Below are 24696 nucleotides of genomic sequence, written 5' to 3' on the forward strand. Positions count from 1 at the left end.
CACAAATTTCACTTCGATCAACTAAACTCAACTTGGACATCAACCGCACAACCCAAGATCACAAAAGCTTAGCTCTGCCAACAACCAACCACGTAATTCACCAACGCGCATTTAGCGCATGCCAGAACCATCTATCAGAATAACACATCTAGCGCATGCATAAAGCTAAAAGATCAACAGCGCCGCATGCCTAAAGCTTAGCAGTTCAGCATGGCCTCCACAGCAACGACAATGTCGCAAAGCAAAGACACAAACCCAACAGCAGCAGCGGACGATGATTACATAACCGTTGTTGAAGTCGACGACCCCACATCGTCCACCAAAGACACAAACCATTTGAAGAAGCTAGTCAAACGGCAAAGTTCCGTCGCCGAAGACTCCTCATTTATTACCGTGCTGACGATCAACGAACAGCAACAGCTGTTGCAGCAGCAACAGCAACAACAACAGCAGCAACTGCAGCAGCAGCACATTCAAACAGAGACAGATCAGGCGGAGCATGTGACCGTCTATCGTTTGCCAGGCGAACGCCTGGGCTTCGGCCTTAAATTTCAAGGTGGCACCCGCAACACGGAACTGGTGCAGAAGCTGTTCATACAATCGTGCGCCGCCGACAGTCCCGCCTCCAAGGTGGCCACCAGTTGGGGCCATTTGCGCGAGGGCGACGAAATCCAAAGCATTGATGGCCATCAGGTCTCGCAAATGACGCGCATCGAGTGCGTGCGCTGCCTCAAGGATAGTGTGGCCATACATCTGGTGGTGCGCAACGGCCATGGCCAGAAGCCGCCCAGCGAGGATGAGCATCAATCGGAGGTGTCCATTTCGCTCAATGCCCAGCCACCGCCGCCGCCGCCAGTGCCGCCACGCAAGCTGGTGAAGCGACAGAACTCCAAGGAGGGGCCGGCCACAGTGCAGCTTGTGGTGGAGAAGCCGCTGACACCGCCGCCGGATGCCGAGTACTATATCAATCTCTTTGCCGAGTCCTTGAAAGCGGGCTCCGAGTCCGATGACACTGCGAGCACCATATCCACCGTTATCGATAAGCTCTCCATGGGCTCCAATTACTCATCGGACACCGAGTTGACCAGCAGCCTGAATGGCCCCGAGCTGGCCAAGCTGGTGCAGCCGTTCACCCTGCTCGAGGAGGAGTTCCAGCTGGAGCAAACGTTGAGTCAGCCCAAGCTAATCATACCGGGCAATAATTACGAGAACATTGAGTTCAAGACGGAGAAAGTCAATGACTATGAAAATGTGGAGCTGAAGAGTCCGCTGAGCACGCCAACGCCTAAGCCGCGCGTGCTGCTGGCTACTGTGGAGCCCAAGAAGCGTTCCATTATACCGATGCCACGTAAGATCGCCACGCCCAGCAAGCTGCCCATCGAGGTGGCGCCGCCTCGTATACCCACAGACACACCCACAACGCCCACCACTGAGCCGGTCAAGGAGATCAAAAAGGAGCAAACGAAGATACCCAAGGCCAAGCACGTGAGTTCCATAGTCAGTCCGGGCTTCTCACGCGCCAAGACCGAGGGCGAGATCAGGCTGCATCTGCAGCCCGCTAAGCAACAGTCGCCGCAGCTCAAATCACGCATACCCATTGTCACAACACCCGTGCAGAACAAATCCCCGCCAGCTAACAAATCGATGACAACATCAATGATTGCCCTGTCGCCGACATCGCCGCTGGCTGTCAACTCCAACATTCCTCGCCTGTTGCAGAAGCAAAAGTCGGAAACAGATCTGAAGCTCGGCTTCTATCGCAGCAAGTCCAAGGACCTGAGTCCCGGCCCAGGACATCTGCGTGCCCCATTGCAGCGGGCCAACTCTGCAGAAGCGCCAGCACGCACAACACCTGAGCGCACGTTCATACCTGTTCTGCTCAACAGTGGCACGAGGAGCAGCTCCAACTCCACAGAGTCGCTGAGCTCCATCTGCAGCAATGGCAGCAATGGTCGTTCCCCGAAGGGACCCAAGCCGAAGCCTCCCGAGCGCGTGCAGTCGCTACAGAAGACGCAAATCCCCAAGTTGCAGTCGCTGCCAACGACGCCGCCGCAGCAGCAGCCGAAGCTGAGCATGCAGACCTTTAGGCAGTCCACGACCGGCACACCGCCTGCCACGCCCATGAACACACCATCACCCACGAGCAATCGTGAGATACGCTTCAAGATCCAAACGTACGAGAGCAAGACTCAGGATGAGGACAAGCTGCCCAGTCTGTTCGATCTGGTGCACAAGCAGGAGGCAGCCGAAAAGCCGGACACATCGCCTAAGCCTCAACGTGATATTGCAGCTCTCTTGGCAGCAGCAGCTGCCGAGGCGGATGATCTCGCTAGGGAATCGCCGCCGCCCTTAATCGTGGGCAAGTGCACAAAAATTGTGGACGACACTCAAAGCACAACATGCTATTCAAGCTCCAGCAGCGACGAGGATGATGGCGAGCAGGATGACGTAGATGCCGCTGAGCGCGAGTATATCTGTGAAGATGGCGAGAAACTGGGTCCACCGGAACTGATCAATGGACCAGGACCCTCCGAGGCATACTTCAATATGTACTGGCATTCGAATATGTTGCCCACCATTGGAGAGGTGGAGGAAGAGTTCTCCTCGCTGGAGCCGCAATCCTTGACAAATGGGTGAGTTGTTGGGATAGAGAGAGGTGGATGGGTTGTGAAGGTAGTGGGTTAGGGTATAGAGGAACTGATGGAAGAGGAGTTTGTCAAGAGAATTGAGAGAGGGAGAGGGAGCTCTTTAAGGGTAGTCTAGCCTCGAGTAGAGTCTAGAGAAGATGTATGAAGTAAGAGTGTATCAAGAGAATCAACAGTGGATGGAGGGGTTAATTAGATAATGAAGGCATTAGAATAGATTTTAGAGAAGGTATATGGAATTGGAGTGTATCTAAAGAATCAAAAGAGGTAAAGAGAGAGAAGGTAAAGGGTTAGATACTGATGGGATTGAAGTAGAGTCTAGAGAAGGTGTATGAAGTGAGAGTCTATCAAGAGAATGAAAAGAGGGTGAATGGGTTTATCAGAGAGCGAAGGTATTGGAATAGACTCTAGAGAAGGTTATGGAATTCGAGCGTATTTAAATAATCAAGAAGGAGAGAGAGAAAAAGAGAGAGAGGGTGGCTTAAAGAGGAGGTCTAGAGCGGCTATATGAATTGGGAGTGTATCAAAAGAAATAAAAGAACTGATAGTTAAAGGAGATGTCTCTTAAGACAGAAAATATATCAAATTCAACTCAATAGAAATCATATAACATTTATGGAATTGGAGCAGGAATTTGTGGAAAGTTTTGTCGCCTACTGTACTTATTAATTCATTCAGTTGGCAAAGAAAAGGGAAAGCCTGCGCATTATCATTATCATTATCATTATCATTATCATTATCACAAGCTGGCCAGAAAAGTAGATAACCCTATTGTATGCAAGAGTATTTGATATTTGTCATTGCATAAAACAATGAAAGTTATTGTAGAAGCCATTCGTAGGCGTAATATCTTGCGCAATTCGGCTAGTCATACTATTTGCCTAGATAAGGCCTTCCAGTTGGCAAAAAAAAAAAAAAAAAGTTGCAAAAATTTGTTCGTTTTTTTTGGACATTTGTAAATAGTTGCGATAAAGGTAGAATAATAATAATAGCAGGAACTTTCACACATAGCACAGCGAGCTAGGGCTCGTTTATGGGTTTGATAAGAAGAAATGCCGGTGTGTTTACAACAGCAAAGAGCTCAGAGCTCGGAGCACAGAGTGTAAAGCGCAAAGCGCACTGATAAAGGCCTGGAAATTCGTCTACGTAACTGATAAAAGCTAATGGCAAATGGCATTCGACTCAACGTTCGAGTCAATTAGTTCTATTTCGAAAGGCGAAAGGCATAGATTTTCGGGGCACTCAGTGCGAACGCGCATTTTTCTCTCTAAATATTTTGCGCAGCGATCGAAACGACGGCAAATTTCCGTTTACTGTTCCCGACAGGTGCGAGGCGGTTCAATTAACATGCATGCATAGTATATAAATATAGATTTCTGTTGTTTGATAAGAGACAATCATTCTAATTACTCCATGTGTTGTACACTCGTCTAACCAAACAGCCATCCGAGTGCGATTGCCGAGGAGCTAAAGAAGTTGCCGCATTACGTAGCGCCAGAAAAGGCAACTGCCAAAATGGAAGCCCAAGTGGAGCAGACGCAAGTGGAGCTGGGTGAAGTCCAAAACAATGATAAGATTGCTGTGCATGAGAAAGCAGCGGACGATAAGGCCACCGAGCAGTTTGTGGAAAGTAGCACCGCTAGCACCGCTAAGACCACAACCAGCAGCACGGAGGAAACCAGCGAAAGCCTCAGCAGCAGCAGCAGCAGCCAGAAGAGCTCCAGCAAGACCCAACGCACAATAACCACCAAAGTGGTAACCACCAAGAAGACTAGCAGCACCACAAGCAGCAGTAGCCTAAGCTCGTCCAGCACCGCCAATGTCTTTACGACTCCCCTGGCGGACATTTCCTTCAAGCTGCAGCCCTACGAGGAGCGGGAGGAGACGCAGCCGGCTATAACGACAACCGTACACGAAGAACGTCGCGTGGTTAGCGAACAGCAAACGCTGAGCGAGCTGAGGACCAAGGATGCACTGACTGGCGAGGAGCAGCTGTTGACTAGCGCCGAGTCGAAGTCGAGTAGTGCGCGCTTCAAGAAAATCAGCAGCAACGACAATCTGCTCGACCTGGCCGATGTCGAGCAGCTGCAGCCGTTGACTGCCACCGTCTCGGCGGAGACGTGTCTAAAGGAGCGCCTGGACAATCCACAGGATAAACAGAGTATTGAAACGGGTATTTTGACCTTATCCGAATGTGGCAAGCAGCTGCAGCTGTCCGAGAACGGCGGCATCAGCAGCTATATCGAGTGCGAGCAGACCGAGCAGCAAACCTACTTGGAGGGTCAGCAGCTGCTGAACGATCTGCCCGTCGACACGGAGGCGCAGCCGACGCTCGAGCGTGAGTTCAGCGAGACTCTGACGGTCAGCAAGGATGGCGAGAAGCAGGTGACCAAGCGGCTAGAGCAAAGCAAAGACACGCCCAGCAAGAAGGGCGCCAAGCTGCTGAAGAAGACGGACGAGGAGCGTCGCCTGGAGCAGGAGGCGCAGAAGATCATCGAGAGCTATCAGAAAGTCAAGAAGGAGACGGAGAAGCTGTACAATCTGCAGCTGGCTGATGATGAGCAGGGCTTTGACCTGAGCGCCTTTGAGCAGGTGGAGCCACAGGCCGAGCCAAAGGCTGAGCAGCTGACAGAGCCGCTGGTGGAGCAGCCAGTGGAGAGAGTGGAGCAGCAGCTAGAGGTGCAGGCGGCAGAGTCTGTGAAAAACCAGGCTGAACTGTTGGTGGAGCTTGCAGTGAAGCAGGAGACTAAGGCATCAGTAGAGCAGTTGGTTGATGCATCAGCTGCCAAGCTGCAGGTTGAAATCCCAGTTGTTAAAGAGATCAAGACTACAGTGGAGCAACAAGTCAAGAGTCCTGTTCAGCAGTTAGTCGAGATTCCTGTCGAGCTTCCTTTGGAGCAGCAGATTGCAGCTGAGAGGCAATGCAAAGCTCCTGTCGAGCAGCCAGCCAAGACAACAGTCGAGCAGCAAGTTGAGACTTCCATTGAGCAGCCAGCCAAGACTACAGTCGAGCTACAAGTCAAGATTCCTGTCGAGCAGCAAGTCAAGGTTGCAGCCGAGAGGCAAGTCAAGACTCCCATTGAGAAGCAAGTCAAGTCTCCAGTTCAGACTCCCAACGAGCAGCCAAAGGAGCAGCCGAAGCTGATCGAAACCATAAAGCAACCACCTGCAGTTGAGGATGATCTGGGCTATGTGCTGCATAAGAACATCATCGATGCACCAGCACCAAAGCCAGCAGCACTCCACAAAGCAGCGACGCCTAAGGTGGCGCCCAAGCCGGTGCCCGTGCCTGTGCCCAAGCCGAAGCCGCCAGTGCCCAGCAGCAAGCCCAAGATGACGCCGGCTGTGGTGAAGCCCAAGACGGCGCCACCGCCAGTGCCCAGCAAGCGGAGTGAAGTGGGTTTGAGTGCTAAGCCAAAGCCGACACAGCGACGCAGCAGCCTCGAGCCGCCGCCCAAGCCGTTAGAGCGCATCATTGTGGGCGTGGAGCAGGCGAAGCAGAGCAGCTCAATTATCAATTTGGCCAGCGTGGATTTGCCCAATGAGCCGCCCAAGGCTGTCAACGAGAATCTGGTCGCCCAAGCTGTTGACCTGCTGCACGATGATCTGCACTTTGAGAGCCATCAACTGCCGAATGCAGAGAAGCAGCGCGAGGTTGTGGGTCAAAGTGGGGAATCCCTGACTGAGCCCACTGGCGGCAATGTGCTCAGTGCCAGCTCATCGATGACATCAACAGCATCGTCATCGTCGTCGTCGGTTGCCACGCCCATAACAACGCCAATTTTGGTATCGGCGACGTCATCGCTAGATTCGGTTAAAAGTGTCATTGAGGTCATCAATGGGCATGCCAGCGACAGGGACGAGCACAACGAGAGCAGCGACAATAGACCAAATGGAGACAACGCACAGCATGTGGAGAACGATGTGTCAACAACGTTGACGCTCGATAGTGAACACGAAACAGGTGAGTGCTCAGGTTAAGTGCCAGGCATTAGAGCGGGAGTTAGCCAAATGGAGAGCTAAATCTCTTTTGCTAACGGGCGCGTGTGTGTGTGCGTATGTGTGTGAACATTGATTTGGTGAATGCGAAAGAGTCGACTCGAATGAAAGTCTAGTTGAAAGTGTTATAGAGCATTGTATACTATTTTTACAGATTACATTCTGTCCATAAAGCTGAAAAAATTTAGTTTAAGCCATTTGAAATGAAATTAGTGAGAGTAAAAGTTGACTTCTTGAAATGCATTTGCTTACTCTTTATGTGTTTATCTTGTGTTATTGTTGATAAGAACTCAAGTTTGCTGAGTTAATAAAATAAATACACGCCTATACTTTCAAATATAGTACATATATATATATATATATATATATATATATATATATGTATATTCCAGATTAGCATTCACTTTCGACTCTGTTTAGCCATATCTGTCTATTTAAGTACATAATGTACATAATATATATTTATATATACGTATATATTCCTAATCATGAACAAGTGTTTCTTTTAGTGCAAACTCTGTTTGTTTCTATGCAACTGAGTCAATTCGTCTTGTTTTTTTCCTAGTCATAAGACTTAATAGATCGTATGATCCATTGAGCCTTTAAGCCTATTTTGCCATAAGATCCATTGAGCTATAAGACATCTTCTACTTTAAATTTAGTTTCTAAAATTATAAATATTCACTGTAATTTTTTGTGATACCTTGATTTAGAAATGATTTTGCATTATATTATGCATTTTATACCATTTTAGATACTATAAATTCTGCCGAAATATCTGTATAATATTTATAGTCATAGAATAAAAATTAGTATGCATCTAGCTCTCACTTTGATATTATGTTTATTTCCAATATAATTCCCGAGGCTAGAAAGCTAATAGGGCTTTTAATTTAAGGGCATAAAGTTTTTCCTTAACTTAGAAGTATTGAGTATATGTATTTCCCTTAAGTTACATCTCTTTCCATTCACTTTTAAGCATCACATCTTTAACCTCTTGGTTGATTTTCACATTAATTGCAATTGATGTTGCAATTATTGTTCGATTTCCCAAACACTTCAGGCTTCAACTTGGTCCACATATCGACTGCATTGCCAGGCAAATCTAGCCAGAGGCTGAGGCTCTACTCTGTTGTTTGCCTATCAGTGTTCTATTAGCATTTAGTAGCGGTCACTGCGGCTGGCAGCATCAGCCAACTGTTTTGGACAGTTGAAATAGTTTGCCTAGTCTGGCTGATTTTTGACAACTCTCGACAGTCCGTTAGCAGTAGAAGGCATCCAATTATTGGTCGCACGCTGCACACATACACACATACATATAGAGTCAGTCTCTCTCTCCCTTCCTCCTGGCCAAGCCACAATCTGAAATTTCAAGCTCGGTGTGGTACGCAAAATTTCACTGCCCTAGTCCAACGCCCAGTTGGGCTGTGTTTGCCCTTGGCATATGCAAAATGCCACTAATGGACTTTGTGGACTTATGGCCTGCAGCTGCAAATGAAACCGAACTGGCAAAGTGCAGGTCGATGCTAAAATGCAAATATTCATAAAGTTTTCCCTTATATGAGATCGTATTATATTTGTGAAAAACATTTCCTTTTTTGCCCATAATATCGTTGCCCCTTTAGCATTCTAAATTGCAAATCGTTATATAAATTTTCCATTTACAGAATCGACAAACAATTCTATTGAATTATAATTATGAAAAAAAAAAAAAAGAGTAAATAAACAAAAAAAAAATATGCAAAATTTATGAAAAACATATACGCGAATTATTTTCATTTAGCCGCGCACAATGCCAAATAATATAAATAAAATGTAGAACAATTGCCACGCAACGAAATACAAATTGTAAAAGGTACCGAAATAGCCAAAAATTGCATATAAACCCATATTGCGTATACGCCAGGTGCATAAAACCAAATATCACGTATACGATGCACACACATTTATATATATATATATATATATGTATATATGTATATTATCCATATACGTAATTGTTGGGCTTAAATATTTTATGTGCATTGGATTTGCATTTGTTTAACAGAAGCAACAACAAAATAATAAAAATAGTGCGAAACCCAAAATCGAATCCAATGAGCTGCAGAGGGCAAATAAAATATTGGTGCAATGTTTTAATTAAACAAAAACTGACAAATATTGGCACCTGTATTGGCATTGCGGCACCAACAAGAATTTGCATACCAAAATGCGCTACGAAATGCAGATTGCTTGCATGTGCTGTGGTTCAGCATTTCGAGGGCTTTTTGGCCATATCCTTCTGGCCAGAAATATTAATCAAAAATGTTTGCAGCCAAACGAATTGAATTTGCATATTATACAGTGGAGCGAACGTGCAAGAGCATGAGCATAAAAACCTATATATTTTTTATATAAAATTATCTAATCAATAATTGAAATTTTGTTTTATGTGAAATTGTTATTATTATTATTTTTTTTTTCAATGTTTTTATTGCAACATAGATATAGGTAATGTTACCACTGTTGTGTTAGGCTTTTACTGTGTTTTTTTTTTTTTTTACCGGAGGTATTTATGGTACATTGCTTGTAGTGTTATAAATTTCAGGATTGCGTCAGGCTGACTGTTCAAACTCAACAAATTATCAATTTTCGGATAAGCTTTTAACGGGCTTCAGTTGTGGAGCTGTGTGGGAAAGATATTTAATTTTTGTATATTTTTGAAGCTGACTAAAATTCACATTTTAGTTGAATATAATATATTAGAGAATCTTTGAAGGTATTTATAATATATATAATAGATGTCTTTATAAAGGCAATGCAAATGGGATAATATGCTTAATCAAGCCGAGCTAAGTTATTTCTTTACTATCGATAATAATCGATCATTTTACTTACATATACATATTTATATTTATACATATACATATATTATATATTAATATATTTTATATTATATTAAATATTTAGATATATATATTTATATATTTTTTTTATCGCAGCTCTAACTTTTTGCTTTCAATAATTTTATTTTTTTAAATATTTCTCTTTATATACAGTTATGTATATATATATATTTATTTAAATATATTTATATATATTATTTTTCTTTATTTATGTCTATATCTCCATCACAGTTTCTCTTCACATATCAAGTTATCATATATCACTTGAATTCGCGTATCTTCAAGTGTGCTCAATTAATTATGTATTTTTAATTAAGAGCGAATAATTATTGCATTCCACCTGTATTTATTGCATCCTGGCATTTCTCTCGTGCGATAAAATGAAATATTTGTATGCCCCATTGAATTTCATAATTACAAGCCTTTGTTTCTGTCTGACGCTCTCCCTCTCTCTCTCTCTCTCTCTCTCTCTCTCTCTCTCTGTGTCTCTTTATCTCTTTAATGGTAATTACTTTTATTTTATGCATCGATAGCTCTTTTTTTCATATCAAGTGCTATCTATCACTGACAACAAATATTTGTGTCCATATGGCGATAAGCCCTTATCAATATTGATTACTGATGTTATTTATGCTCGGGTCTGCACAGAATTCTAATCTGCTAACAGTTGGCACTGAGCGAAGTAATCCAGCTCAGTTTACAATATTCCCTGGCTGTTCACTATCCAGCCACCTTTGCCCTTTCAGCTGTGACGCTGTCAACGTCATCGTCAGCTTCTGTGCTCAGTTTTCTGTTTTCAGTGCTCAACACTTTGAAATTGGATTTGAAGCCATAATGACCAGCTGACTGACTGACTGACTGACTGACTCGCACTGCCGTTCCATATCTAAAAGCAGCTGAAACCATTTGCCATAATTGCTTTTGGGCACACGGCGCCCACTGAGGCGCCACGTTTGGCCCCAGCCACTGGGCTAATGAAAATGCATTTGGGGTAGCCGAGCCTGGGCACCGAAGTGCACTCGAGTCCTGTTTTGCCCCTTTGGTGGACGACAATTTATTGCTGGGTCTTTGCACTATGTCATATGTAAAGCTCAGCTAGGTAATGCATTCTTGATAACTAATTTAATAGTATAACCAATTAACAATAATGCATTGAAATTGCATATTTAATAAATATGTTGCTTCATTTGCAAAACAATGCTTACTTTGTCCGTATGATTCTAATTAAATTTGCTTTCCAGTTGCATACCTTGAAGAGCTTTTAATATTTAAGAGAGCCAAGCAAACTTGTAGAAAGTTAGTTGATTTTCAACTTGCTAAAAGTATGCCACGAAAAATGTTTGATATAGTACGAGAATAGAATGAATGCTAGAACTAGTTTATAATAGGCATATAAAACTATATAAACGAAACGTTTTTTATTTGATTAAATATATATTCAATAATAAACTTACGTTAAATATCTTTAAAAGTATTTGAGTGTATAGAGAATGATGGTAATAATAAATTTGCTTTTCAATTTAAAGGGTCATAACAATAACAAAAGTCATAACAATTAATAAAATGAGCAATGCCATTCAATAAAATAAATTACAGAATTTATTTAAATATTGAATCTTAATTAAATAAGCAAATAACTAAATACATTTTATATAAAAAAAAAAATTAATAAAAACTCAGATCGATTTTAAATGAAATTAAATAAATTAAATCTAATTATAATACAAACATTTATTTAAAAAAAATTGTTACCTACTTTTTATATTTATTATATTTTTTCTAGTCATATGTTTATTAAATATTGTAAAAATGTTTAGTTATTTCATTTTTATATTTACTTTCTATCATTTGTATTCAAGCAATTTTTAAAATATTTATTATAAAATTAAAATTCATATATAAATAGTTATTTTACAATTTTTATTTTTTACTTTGCATTTTATATTTTCTATATTTATATTCTAGTCTGTAGTGTTTATGGAAGTCATTTGTTATTCAGTTCTAATTCTAATAGAAGTATTTATTTATTGTAAAATTTTGTAAGTTTTTATTTTTTACATTCTTGTTTTCTAGTCTTTTGCGTTCGAGTGTATTTCAAGTTCGACTAGCAATTCTCTCTTGTACTTTTAGTTTTATTTTCATTTTTGGTGCGCGTTGGCTCACAGTTTTCAATTGACAGCGTTGTCTGTCAGTCTATTTGATTACAAGTGTTGTAGACATTTGCAGGTCAGCTGCCGCTCACCCTTTGCTATCGCCCTCCCTCTCTCTCTCTCACTCACTCATTCACTCAGTCAGTCACTCTGTTCTCCTACACTCAACCCCTTGGCTCTTGTTGCGAACATTGCGCAAAATTTATCGCTTTTGTGAATTTAAAATTAATTTGAAATTAATTTTCAATTCGATTTTCGGTGTCAACTTCTCGACTGATGTATGTGTGTGTGTGTGTGTGTGTGTATGTGTGCTAGTTGTTATTATTGGTTGTTGTTCATTGTTGTTGCTGTCATTGTTGCTGTAGTTGTTGTTGTTTTCGCAGTTGGCTCCATGTAATTACATGTCGCTGTTGGCGCCTCGGGGTCTTTTGATTATATTTTGTAGCTAATTTTGTTGTTTGCGGTTTTGTCGTTTTTAATTGTTTGGTAAATAAAACTATCGTCTGTTAACTTTGGCTCGTGGTATTGGCTGGGTTGTTAGCAGCTGTGGTGGGTCTTGTATTTAATATCGGGGCGAAATCTTTTTTCTAATACAATTAAAACAAGGTTGAAGAATTAAGAGTGAGCTGCTATAGAGTAAATTGCAGTGGGTTGAGATGTTTGAGAACTTGTATGCCAGCTGAGACATTTGAGCTAATAATAAGAACAAAAAAGCTAGATATAGCAAAAGATTTATAGATATTATATATATACAGTTGTATTCATGTAAATAACAGTGCTCCATTAAACAAAAATTAATCGGTACGGTAGTAATATGGTAAAAAGGTGTCCTCTTGTTATATAGAATAGAAGAGAATTGCCAAAAAAATGTTTGTTTAGCGATTAGAATAATTTCATTTTTGGTAAAATAATTTAAGTAAAATAATTAAAAAAATAATTCGCAATAATAGACTTCAACTTATGAAGTATATATAAATTATGTATAATTATATAGTATATTATTTCTGAGGAAAAAAGCCACTAAAGTAGCCAGACATTTGGGCATTACTTTCTATCAAGTATACGCAGCATATTCCAATCGAAAATAAGCAAATATGTTGTAAAAGTTTAAAATGAGCTTAATTTCTGTAAAGTGTGTACATGTGAAAAAGAGCCAGAAGGAGTACTTAACTAAACAACAATACATATAAAAAATATATAAAATTTTACAAAGTATACGCGTGCTGTACTTCAAGAAAAAATATATATATATATTTAGCATATTTTTATAAACTTTTTCACAAAAAGCATTTTAAAGCTGAAACGTTTCAAAGTAACACAAATACAACTAGATACCAAAACTATTTAACAATTAGACAAATATTCTGTACATTTTATCAAGTATACCAGTCAAATTCACATTACAAATTTAAATTACACCATTTAGCAGGCAATAAAAAAATAATAAAAATAAAATGGAATTAAAGCTTTTATTGATGCCAAGTGCTTTACATAGTTTTTATCACTCTCTGGGTTGGCACAAAAATAAAAAATTAAATGTGAAGCGTTAGCTATTTCATATAGATACCGCAAAGCAATGGATTTAACCGTAATTCCAATTGCAATTCGGACGTCATCCACCACAAAACGCTGTCAAAATTTACAGTTGGTTTGATTGATTTTAAATGGCATTTAATTTGACAATCGCTGAACCAGAAAATGCTGCATCGAACGCTTTGAGAGGCGTTCGTGCAGTGGGGTCAAAGTGCAAGCCGATTGAGTGATTTCATTTTATCTGATTTGCAATCGATATGATTTGCTTAAATGCTGTATGTCAGCTGCATCTTTAATGTAGCTGTTACAGATACTCAAAACTTTAATAGGCAAACTGAGAATGAAAGAGATTCACGAAGCTGTGCATTCTGGTGTTCACGTTCTGCCAGCGCCTTTGTGGTCGGCCCTCTTCATTGAATACTATCTTCATTTATTTACTCAACACTGCATCGTTTCGCTTATGAAATATGAATTGAGCCCCTTTATGTCCAATTGCTGTCGATTTCTACCTTTTGTGCCCTATATACATATATGTATATACATATAGCGGCTCCAGGCTCCAGCACAAATAGTCGGCATGGTAAAGGCCGCACACATACATTGAGCATTTCGCTATAAGGCCTTGCGTCAATATTGTCAGCATATTGAAATGTGCTAAAGCGTGTTGAACGGCTCGAGCTCTGAAATTATTGCTTGAGTAAATAATGCTAAGCGAGCGTTGAATTGGCTCGACATTGAGTCGGTTGCTGCTGCTAGTGATGCTTGTTAATGTCTGGCGGAACTTGTGTGTTTTAATGCATAAAAAATAAAATAAAAATGTATAAATATTGTAGACTAATTATTTATTTAATGGGACATATTTCCTGCTTTTATATGCACAGAAAAAAAGGAAAAATATATATAGTGGCCAAATATAGATGTTTATTATTTGTTGCTTTATAAATAAAATTTTTAAAAGATTTGCAAAAGAATGAAAAATTATGAAAATATAATTTTTTTTTTAATTTTATTTAAAAAATTTGTTAACAAAAAAAAAAAAAAAAAAAGGAAATTAAAATTGGAATAGAGAAATATTTAAACTAATTAAATTATTAAATATCATTAAACAACAAATTTTAATAAAGAATAAAAATAAAATTGGAATAGGATAAAATTGTAATTTGCAAAAATTTTATCAAACATATTTTTTTAAAGTAAAATTCAAACTTGACCTTAAGTAAGAATATTGTTTCTTTATAATTATAATATTGATCTACAATATAATATATTATAATATAATATAATCCACACATTTGTAATATATTGTGTATACTTGTAAATATTCTTAGAGCACATCAATGTAAATCAATCAAGAAAATCATCATGGGTCGCTCTCGCTCTGAGCAAGAGCCTTCGTTTCTTTTCGGGTTTGTTTTCTGTTGAGCGTCTTGAGTTAACTTTTTCGTATTACGCTCCTTTCACGAACATCGTTCAGGGAGAGATGCGATTGACAATCGTGCAATTGACAGAGTAAGCGAATAGCTTAACGATCTTGACGCTCACACACACATGCAGACATTCAATTCACGAAGGCTATTGATAGAGCTTAGCGAGCACAAGCCTTATATGAAATCAAAAAATAAACTTTAAGAAAGAGAAATATGCTGGAGGAGTTATCTAACTTTCCATACAGCTTTTAAAATATTTTCCCCCTATATTACGTATGCCCGACTTCTATATAAGTACTTGCCCCTTTGCTAAGCCAACACAGTTCCTTTAGCTATCATATGAACTACATATATACATATACACATATAACACTTCTCCCAGCTAAACAAATAGCATTCTCAGTAGCGCAATTTAGAAAGTCAGTTCAGCTGCATAAATTCCCATTTGCTTGGGCAGGCAGCTATGCAAGGCTCTACGCTTCAATTAACTGACTGGCCCAAAGAGTTCGAGACAAATAAAAAGTTTCGCTAATTATTTAACACTTGGCTGGGAGTAGCCAAGCAAGGAAACCATTCGAAAATCTAGGCATGACTTCATTTTCATTGTTTTATCGCGCTGCAATCGCTAACGTTGAAAATCACATGCGCGCACACATCATAAATGTCAACTGGGCGAGAATTATGGCACAGAAGGTGCAAAAAACAAATCACAATGAATAGAAGTGAATGCAAGGAACGAATATGAAATACTCTTGCAAAGGAAATAGGCTGCGTGGAGTGTTGAGGGATATAGGGAAACATAAATAAATATACTATATGCATATATATAATGAATGAACCTTTCCTTCCCATGTTACACTCCTAATAGAAAAGTCAAAGTACCTTCAGCTTAGGGTATAGCCAGCTTTAGAGGTGGGCAGCAAGGAGAGCTTGAAACTGTCTCGTTTTTGGCGTGGAAGTCGTTTTATGAAGTCATAGAGTGCAATGCTTCGCTTGACTTTCTGGGCTCCATATGCCTTTGGCCTGGGCTTCTATCTGCAAAATCGAGATTTCGTGGTCCGTGACCATTTGGCAATGTGTGATAATTGCAGCGAGCTGCCAGCAGAACCCAGAAGCCAGCGCTTGTAATGAGCCGTAGCCGTGTGAGGTGAGCCTGGTTCAGGTTTGGGCTTCAGCTCGGGTTCGGGTTGGTTGCGTTTGACACCAAAGTGCAGCTGGGCTTGGCCTCTCTCACTCTCTCTGCCTCTCTCTCTCTCTCCCTTCTTACTCTGCTGCTACTGTTGCACTCAAGATTTTCGCTTTGTTTCGCATTTAATGTGACAATGTCATTCTGTTTGCTGTTTGTTGTTGTTGTTGTTGTTGCTGTTGCATTTGTTGTCGTTTATCTATCTGTTAATTTCCAACGCCACGCAAGTTCACACTCTTAATTGGATTTGAAAGTGCAGTCGGAGACAGCGCTTGACACTGGCCAATCCCCCAACGCGAGCTACTGTTCCTCCTCTGCTTGAGCTTGTCTCTAACATGACAGCTGATTAGTTAGCATGGCTTTTTTTTCGGCTCTTCGGCCAGCCTGTGAATGGGGTTAAGCCACAGAGCGAAAGATATTCTTTAGGTAGTTAATGAGTGCTCAGTTGCGCTTAATGATAATGCACAGGAAGAGTAGGTGCAGCTGCAATTGGTAGTGATAAAAAGCGATTTTAAGGAGTCTACAGCATTTATGGCTAGAAAAGCAAATTCAGGAGCTGTTGAAAGTTAATCGACTGTTTTGTCTTGAATGTGAATGTTTATCTACTTTCTATAGAGTATATTTGCTTGAAGCCTTCGCCTTTTCTCTCTACAGATTCTTTGTGAAGCTAAAGTTAAAAAACCCCACACAAATAAATTGCTGATAGTGAATGAAGGTTTGATCTAGACGGCTTTGAAGACTTGGATAAACTCAGATTATGTTTGGGAACCTTGGATATTTCAACAAGATATGACAGCCTCTCACACAGCTCGAGTGGACGAAGAATAGTTGCTAAACAACGCTTCGAGCACCGACCATAATATAGCTCTTATATTTACTAGATTCGAGCGCAATGTATTCTCCATGCAGGCTATTCTCTCTAGGGTATTTTTGAGAGGCAATTCAAGATCTTCAAGAGTGGACTAAAGTCGAATGCGACTTGCGCAGCTTGTGAGTTAATTCTTGAACGCTATAGTAATGGAAACATTCTCATATATAGAGCTAAAGTTAATGAATTTTGAATTTATGATTATTTTTAATCATAATGTACTTTGAAATGAAAAATAAATTAGTTTTGAAAATGGGTTTAGTTAACATAAGCTTTCAGTATCTAGTTCAGAATATGTATATATATTTTTTACTTCTATCTCTCATACATTTATTTGAGCCTTAATTTGATGGTTTAATTTATTTTAATGATTTTAAACAATACTTAGAACTATAGCTTAGCAACATTTGCAGCTGCGTTAAAGATTTAAGGTTGGTTACCATTTGAGCGCCCAACTCCATATATAATCATGTTCTTTTCTGAATTTAATTTTCAACTCTTCATATTCTGTCTCAAACAAATTAAGTTGTTCCAAGCTTACAGGGATTGGTATAAGCATATATTTATATATATATATGGCAATATATATTTTTTTTATTTATATATGTATATATGTATGTGTTTATATATGTATATACATATATTTTGCCATTCCTAAAAATATTCTGCCAAAAATTTCAATTAATTTATTTGTATGTAGATATATTTTGCCATTAATAAAAAATCATTCAGTCAGAAATTTCAATTTAAGAACTTCGGCGCACATCTCTTGCTCTTGGCCTCAATCAAAACATTAACAGTTTTTTGTCTTCTGCGTGAGAATGAAGTCTCTGAAATTAATAAAGATGCAACACGTTGCAAGTTTTGCGGCACACATTAACACCTCAACGGAGCTTGAAGGTGCTGCACATCCGCTGCGTGCGGCTTAAATTAACAAAATTTTACGCATCGCAAAATTTCAACCGCTTTTTTTTTTTTTTGTCAACGTGGGCAGTGGCTTGTCTGTGGCTTGTAGAGGCGGGCGGACGGGGCGTTGCCAGGAACAGACAGTAGGCGGGGCAGAGAGCCAGGCAGTCAGAGGGTAGAGACGCTGTGCTGACGATGAGGCGCGGACAGGCAGAGCGAAAAGCGCAAACCAAGCTGAAAATTGCTTAATCCTGCTGACAAGACAGCCTAGCACTAAAAACGAGCCACGTGAATGGGGCCCAAAAGAGCCGCTAAGGATACCAGGCAAGCGGCCCAGCAGCAGCCCTGCTGACTGGGCACTCGCTGACAGAGGGAGTTGCAGCGCATAATTATGCATATTGCAGTCTGCAGAACGAGGCCGAGAGGCGACTCAGGCCCAGAGTCAGAGCCACGAGACTGCAACGGCGACGGCGACGGGGACGGGGACGGCGACTCAGCTTTCAACGCTTAGGCCTCGCCTCACTTTCTTGGTAATAAAGCAATGCATCACTTGCCCCCGATCAGGCCATGCCAGGTGGCACTAGGAATAAGGGAAGCAGAGTGAGAGAGAGACAGTGAGAGAGAGAGAGGGAGAGACTCAGCTCTGAGCTGTGAGCTGTGTGTGTCGCACCGCGCTTCTTAGCGGACGTGTGCAAAATGTTGACGCATCGTAACTTACGTTATTTGTGGCCTTGAGCATCAAATGTTGTAATTGAGTTTTGTGTTTTACGATTATATGAGCATCGGCTACGAGCCGGGGCCAAGACAGCAGTTTTATTAGCCCTTGCCATTCAGCACAGCGCAGACTTGTGCATGGCCCGTGCAGCTGCAGTGTGTGGGCCCAAAATGCAATCGCCTCTAAACTGGCATTTAAAGTGGCCAATAGACGTTTCGAATAAATTGAATTAGCCCGTCGCGACGAGTGAATTATTTATATGGCTAGAGGCGAACGCTGGCAAACGCTTTTCCTGCTTGCCAACAATAACTTAATGTTGTGTGTACTAAGTATATACATACATATGTATTTAATGTATGTATGTATATGCATAGTTATGTGTAATTTATGGTTATGTCAGCAATATGAAGTGTTACATATAGTAGATATATTTTCATAAAAATATATTTCTTGTTTAATAAATTCTAAAAAAACAGATTTTTTAATAATATATATAGTTTATCTATTTTTCGCAATATATATATATATATATTTATATTAATATATTTCTTGTTTAATAAATTCTCTAAAAAAAATATTTAATAATATATATGCAAAGTTCATATTAATATATTTCTCTAAAAAAAAATGTATTTAAAAATATATACAAAAATTAAAAAATTATTAATAATTTGTTTGATATACAATATTAAGATTTTTTTTTTGTATTTTTTACCATTAAGACCATTTTTAGGAAAAAAGAATGATTAAATTATATTTTATGACTTCTCTGAATAGTCTCTTAGACCTTAACCCTCACGATTTATGTGTGCACGCTGCACTACGTAGGCGAGCTTTTTAGCCAACTGACATTAAATATAATAGTAAACAAGTCTCGGAAATATTGTATTCGAATTTTATAATATTTATCTCAAGCAAATAAGTAAACATGTGTCCGGGCTTAGTTGAGATTTAATTTTAAAAAATTAAATCAGTAAAGATATTCATACCAAAATGGAGCTAACAAGCGTCGTGCAGCTTAAAAAGCTTTGTTTTTATTGAATTGTTAACCACATTTGGTTAAACAAAATAAAATTTTAATGAAATATATAATAAATTTATGAGACACGAAATTGCAAATCTTGAGCTTTTGCAATTTTCGAGAGGCAGACGATCGATCATGTTTATTAGACATGACTTAATCGGGTCAGTTTATTAAGCATATACTATATGTGCAAATAATATATATATATATATATATATATATATATATATATATATATATATATATATATATAGAGTCTATTGAGTTGATTTGCACAGTTCATTATGTTTATAGATTAACATAGTGTATCAAATTCACTTTATATATTTTGCATTTCTGTTATATCCCCTAGCTATTCGCTTCACCTTCTCTGTAATATAAGAGCCAGGCAGGCCTTTTCGTTTCCATTTACATGTTTATTTGTCCATTATGCGCTCTGACGACTCACAGCTGTAATTGCATGTCATACCTGGAACGTGTTCTGGCTCCACTTTTGGACTCATTTTCTCCAGCATCTTGACCTTTTGGCACCTCAGTCTCATCAATGGCAATACACGACCGCAAAGCCATCAAAAAAGATAAAAATAAAATAACTGAGCCACACTCATTGTGTCTGCGTCATTTTATCTTATTTTTCGGCCAACCAACTGTCTGGTTGATTGGACAATTGGAGTTTCACATATCGCTTTACAGAGTCGCACAGCTGCCGAGTTACTCCACCCACACAGTCAGATATACATATATACATATATATGTATATAGCTCTGCCTGACTGTCATCCTAGGCCACATTATGATGCAGATGCTGTTGCCAAATTGTAAAAGTAAAAATTAAATTCGTGCGCTGCACTTTTAGTGTCTGCCTGCCTACTCTCCATGGCTGCTGCAGCTCCTCCTGCCGGCTCCTGCTGCTCTTGTGCGGCTGACCGCACCATGCTTCTCGGCTCGCTGTTTGTGAAACTATCTGGCCGGGCCGACTGGCGTTAATATTAAAAATAATTTGCGTGCGAAATTATTCATGTTGCACAAGGCAAATCTTGTGGCAATTATCGCTGCACGTAGCTTGCCTCCAGCTTGCTAGCCGTATCTGTCCACAGAGTCATCGCTGTTGTTGTTGTGTGGTGGCGGCGATTGTAAACTGAAAATAGGTTTAAACCGCAGCGTTAAAAGGACTGCGCTCGCATCACTGGACACGGATCGCAATTGCCTACAGTTGTAGTTGTAGTTGTTATTATTGTTGTTGTTGTTGTTGTTGCTGTTGCTGCTGCTCACTAGCCAAAGGAGCTGGCCTCGAGGCCCCTGTGCCAGCGTGCGCCACGTTTATGTTTGTGCAGTGGCCAGCATTCGTGCCTGCCATCCTGAACAGACGCTCTCTGTATTGGCAATCATCAGCTTTTGGCACATGCAGCGGCACACATTCATATTCACATTCACATGCAGAACCGCAGCCTCCTGTTGACATTGACAGTTATGGCCGCGAGTGTGTTTGCCCAACAGCACGTTCACCTACAGAGATACATATTCATTAATATCGAACAGCATCTACATATACTCATATACATATATAGATGCAAATATGTGGGGCAGAAATTGACACGAGCTATACGATTCAATAGGGTAGCTTTGACAAGCTTAAGTAGGTGGAGAAGGATCCATGTGTTTATGTTGTCAAAGGCATCGATGCTTAACAGAATATGTATAGATTTTTAATTAAAATATGTAGGTAAGATACAAAGATACATACAGATACATAGATACAGATACATAGATACAGATACATAGATACAGATACATAGATACAGATACATAGATACAGATACATAGATACAGATACATAGATACAGATACATAGATACAGATACATAGATACAGATACATAGATACAGATACATAGATACAGATACATAGATACAGATACATAGATACAGATACATAGATACAGATACATAGATACAGATACATAGATACAGATATATAGATACAGATACATAGATACAGATACATAGATACAGATACATAGATACAGATACATAGATACAGATACATAGATACAGATACATAGATACAGATACAGATACAGATACAGATACAGATACAGATACAGATACAGATACAGATACAGATACAGATACAGATACAGATACAGATACAGATACAGATACAGATACAGATACAGATACAGATACAGATACAGATACAGATACAGATACAGATACAGATACAGATACAGATACAGATACAGATACAGATACAGATACATACAGATACAGATACAGATACAGATACAGATACAGATACAGATACAGATACAGATACAGATACAGATACAGATACAGATACAGATACAGATACAGATACAGATACAGATACAGATACAGATACAGATACAGATACAGATACAGATACAGATACAGATACAGATACAGATACAGATACAGATACAGATACAGATACAGATACAGATACAGATACAGATACAGATACAGATACAGATACAGATACAGATACAGATACAGATACAGATACAGATACAGATACAGATACAGATACAGATACAGATACAGATACAGATACAGATACAGATACAGATACAGATACAGATACAGATACAGATACAGATACAGATACAGATACAGATACAGATACAGATACAGATACAGATACAGATACAGATACAGATACAGATACAGATACAGATACAGATACAGATACAGATACAGATACAGATACAGATACAGATACAGATACAGATACAGATACAGATACAGATACAGATACAGATACAGATACAGATACAGATACAGATACAGATACAGATACAGATACAGATACAGATACAGATACAGATACAGATACAGATACAGATACAGATACAGATACAGATACAGATACAGATACAGATACAGATACAGATACAGATACAGATACAGATACAGATACAGATACAGATACAGATACAGATACAGATACAGATACAGATACAGATACAAATACGATAACTGAAGTACAAAATAGATATATTAAGCACATATAGATATATAAAAGTAGATATTCAACCTTTTATTAAGGACTTAGCTATCACAAATACCAACTACAAATTTTTGTCTTTCTATTAGCGCCAACTGTCATCACAGATTGTTTAGGGCATTTAAAAGCATTTTACTAACCGAAAACGTTTTAAAGCCTAATGTTTCACACCTCGCCAACATGCTAATCGATCCATTTCCCCTCGCGCAACGTACCGCACAGCGTATACCCCATTTAGCTGAACCCATTACCCACAGCATACCAAAGGCATTTGCCTACAGGGCTACTGCAGCGCTCTCTCTCTCTCTCTCACTTACTGTGTCTCCCTCTCTGTCTTCTATCACGCACAAAATTACCCAAAACAATTTTCCACTCAAGCGACGCAGGCAACCAGCTAGAAAAATGCCAAGCACTGGCGAGCCGTAAGCATTGCGGCCACGTCCCATCAAAATGGCCATAAGCGCAACAACGCATCTTCGGCCTGTGGTAGATGCAAATGTATCTATTAAACAGAAATCAGGCAAGCAGGCAGGCAGACCCTGGAGCTCTTAGCTAGCAGCAGCCCGCAGCCCGCAGCCCGCAGCCCGCAGCCCGCAGCCTTAAGCCAACGCGATCCAGTCGAGACTATGCCCATTGCTAAGCACTTCACACCAAAGTGTCAATTGCATTTTTGTGGTTGGTCGCAAGAGGCTGTGCGCTCCTCTCTGCTCGGACCGAAGCACTTAATGCAACAATAAAACAATCAAAGTGTCTAGAAAATCGATGGAAATCAAGGGAGCAGCCAACTGCAACTCCTCCGGCTCCTAGTAGCAATGGCAATAGCAATGGCAACAGCTAAAGCAACAGTCAGATCCATAGCCAGAGCCATAGCCAGAGCAACAGTTTGGCCACTTTCAGCTCTGTTGGCTGGCAACAAATGGAAATTCAATGTGAAGTGTGCGTATCAGCGACTGTCGCTCCACAGTGCATCCAAAGACCACACACTTGACGCTGCCGAGTCCAACCAAGAAGAAGAGGAAGAAGAAGAAGAAGCAGAAGTAGAAGACGCCTGACATAAGAGACAGCAGCGGAGACAGGCAGAGTGGGGCTGGCCGGGTTTCAAGTTGTGCCGCTGAAGGACCGCTGTGGAGCGCGTCTGAATTGAGGATCTGGCTTGGCTTTTGGTTTCACTCACTTGACGATTAAATTGGCGATGGGAGCAACAAAAGGAAAACCAAACAACCAAAAAAGAAAACAAAAATAACGATAAGCTTTGAATATTGCGTGGTGTTATGTATACAGAATCAACAGATATTTGGCAGGCTGTTTTGGGAATGAAGAGAAGTTGGGTTATACAGTAGTTGATGCAGGAGATAATTGGAATGTGCATATAAGTATGCTCTAGCTCTAGTCTTTTGCAAGCAATGGGAAACCTTTAACTCTACTTTATTTATCTTTTTCTCTCTCTTCTTTATATGTTTTTATATATTCGTTGTCATATTTATGTGAAAGTTATTCATTATATAAAGCATTTTCCTCCATATTATGAAACATATTGCCAGTATAATAAATAAAACTTTGAAGCTTGTCAAATGTCAAAAGCAGTCTATGGAATATTTAAAAACTAAATTTTTGTTGAATATAGATAAATGCTTATTATAAGAACGGACTACAATACACAGTAACAGCTTAAAAATTTTAAATCTATCGATTAAAATTAAAAACCTTTTCAAACTTTCAAATGTATTATATAGTATATATGTTTAGTGTTTCATTGAATATTCATATATTATACATTAGTATTTTTTTTTAGTGTTTCATTTATATCTTTATACATTTATCTTTGAAAAAATCAAGGATTTAAAAATAATTTAAAACAAATATTAAGAATAATATGAAGTGTTATGTCTCTATATTCTTGCACCAACATTTAGTCTTCAGTCGCTCTACTATTTTTATGACCGCAGCTGTATATCCATAAATTTGTTGTATATAAAAGTCGCATCTCCATCATATCAATTAGTTTCCCAAAAGAAACAAAGAATCGGCACATGAAACGAATGGAATTCTTCAAGCGCAATCAACTAAGCGCGCATGTTATTTGGGGCTGTCAGATCGCTGTTAAATGCATCTGTCACGCTGTCATCTCTAATGTTAAGTAAACACTCCAAAACTTGAGCAACATTGTAGCATGTAAATGGAAGCCTGAGTGGCCCAGCCAAGCAGTCCAGCAGCCCAGCTGCTCTTCACACTTGCTGCCTGAGAGAGTGTGTGAGAGAGAGGGGGAAGATGCTGCCTGCTGTCTGTTGTTTGCTGCCTGCATTTCACGTGGGTGTTAATTACTGCTGTCCCA

At 39.7% G+C, this 24696-nt stretch overlaps 1 protein-coding gene across 3 annotated transcripts in view; it reads left to right on the forward strand.

Moving 5' to 3' along the window:
- The window catches only part of LOC6582951 (platelet binding protein GspB), a 137065-nt gene continuing 112369 nt past the window's right edge, over positions 1–24696 (forward strand). For 2 of the 3 annotated variants that reach the window (XM_032731954.2, XM_032731955.2), the window contains exons 1-2: positions 1–2633; positions 4088–6609. In XM_032731954.2, the coding sequence (XP_032587845.1) occupies positions 211–2633; positions 4088–6609 (4945 nt within the window). In that variant the 5' untranslated portion in view covers positions 1–210. Of the gene's footprint in view, positions 2634–3804; positions 3972–4087; positions 6610–24696 lie in introns of those variants that run through there. The other variant, XM_032731956.2, reaches the window with a different exon arrangement.

The sequence above is a fragment of the Drosophila mojavensis genome, unplaced genomic scaffold, assembly GCF_018153725.1.
Source record: "Drosophila mojavensis isolate 15081-1352.22 unplaced genomic scaffold, ASM1815372v1 contig_74, whole genome shotgun sequence".
Classification (NCBI taxonomy): domain Eukaryota; kingdom Metazoa; phylum Arthropoda; class Insecta; order Diptera; family Drosophilidae; genus Drosophila; species Drosophila mojavensis.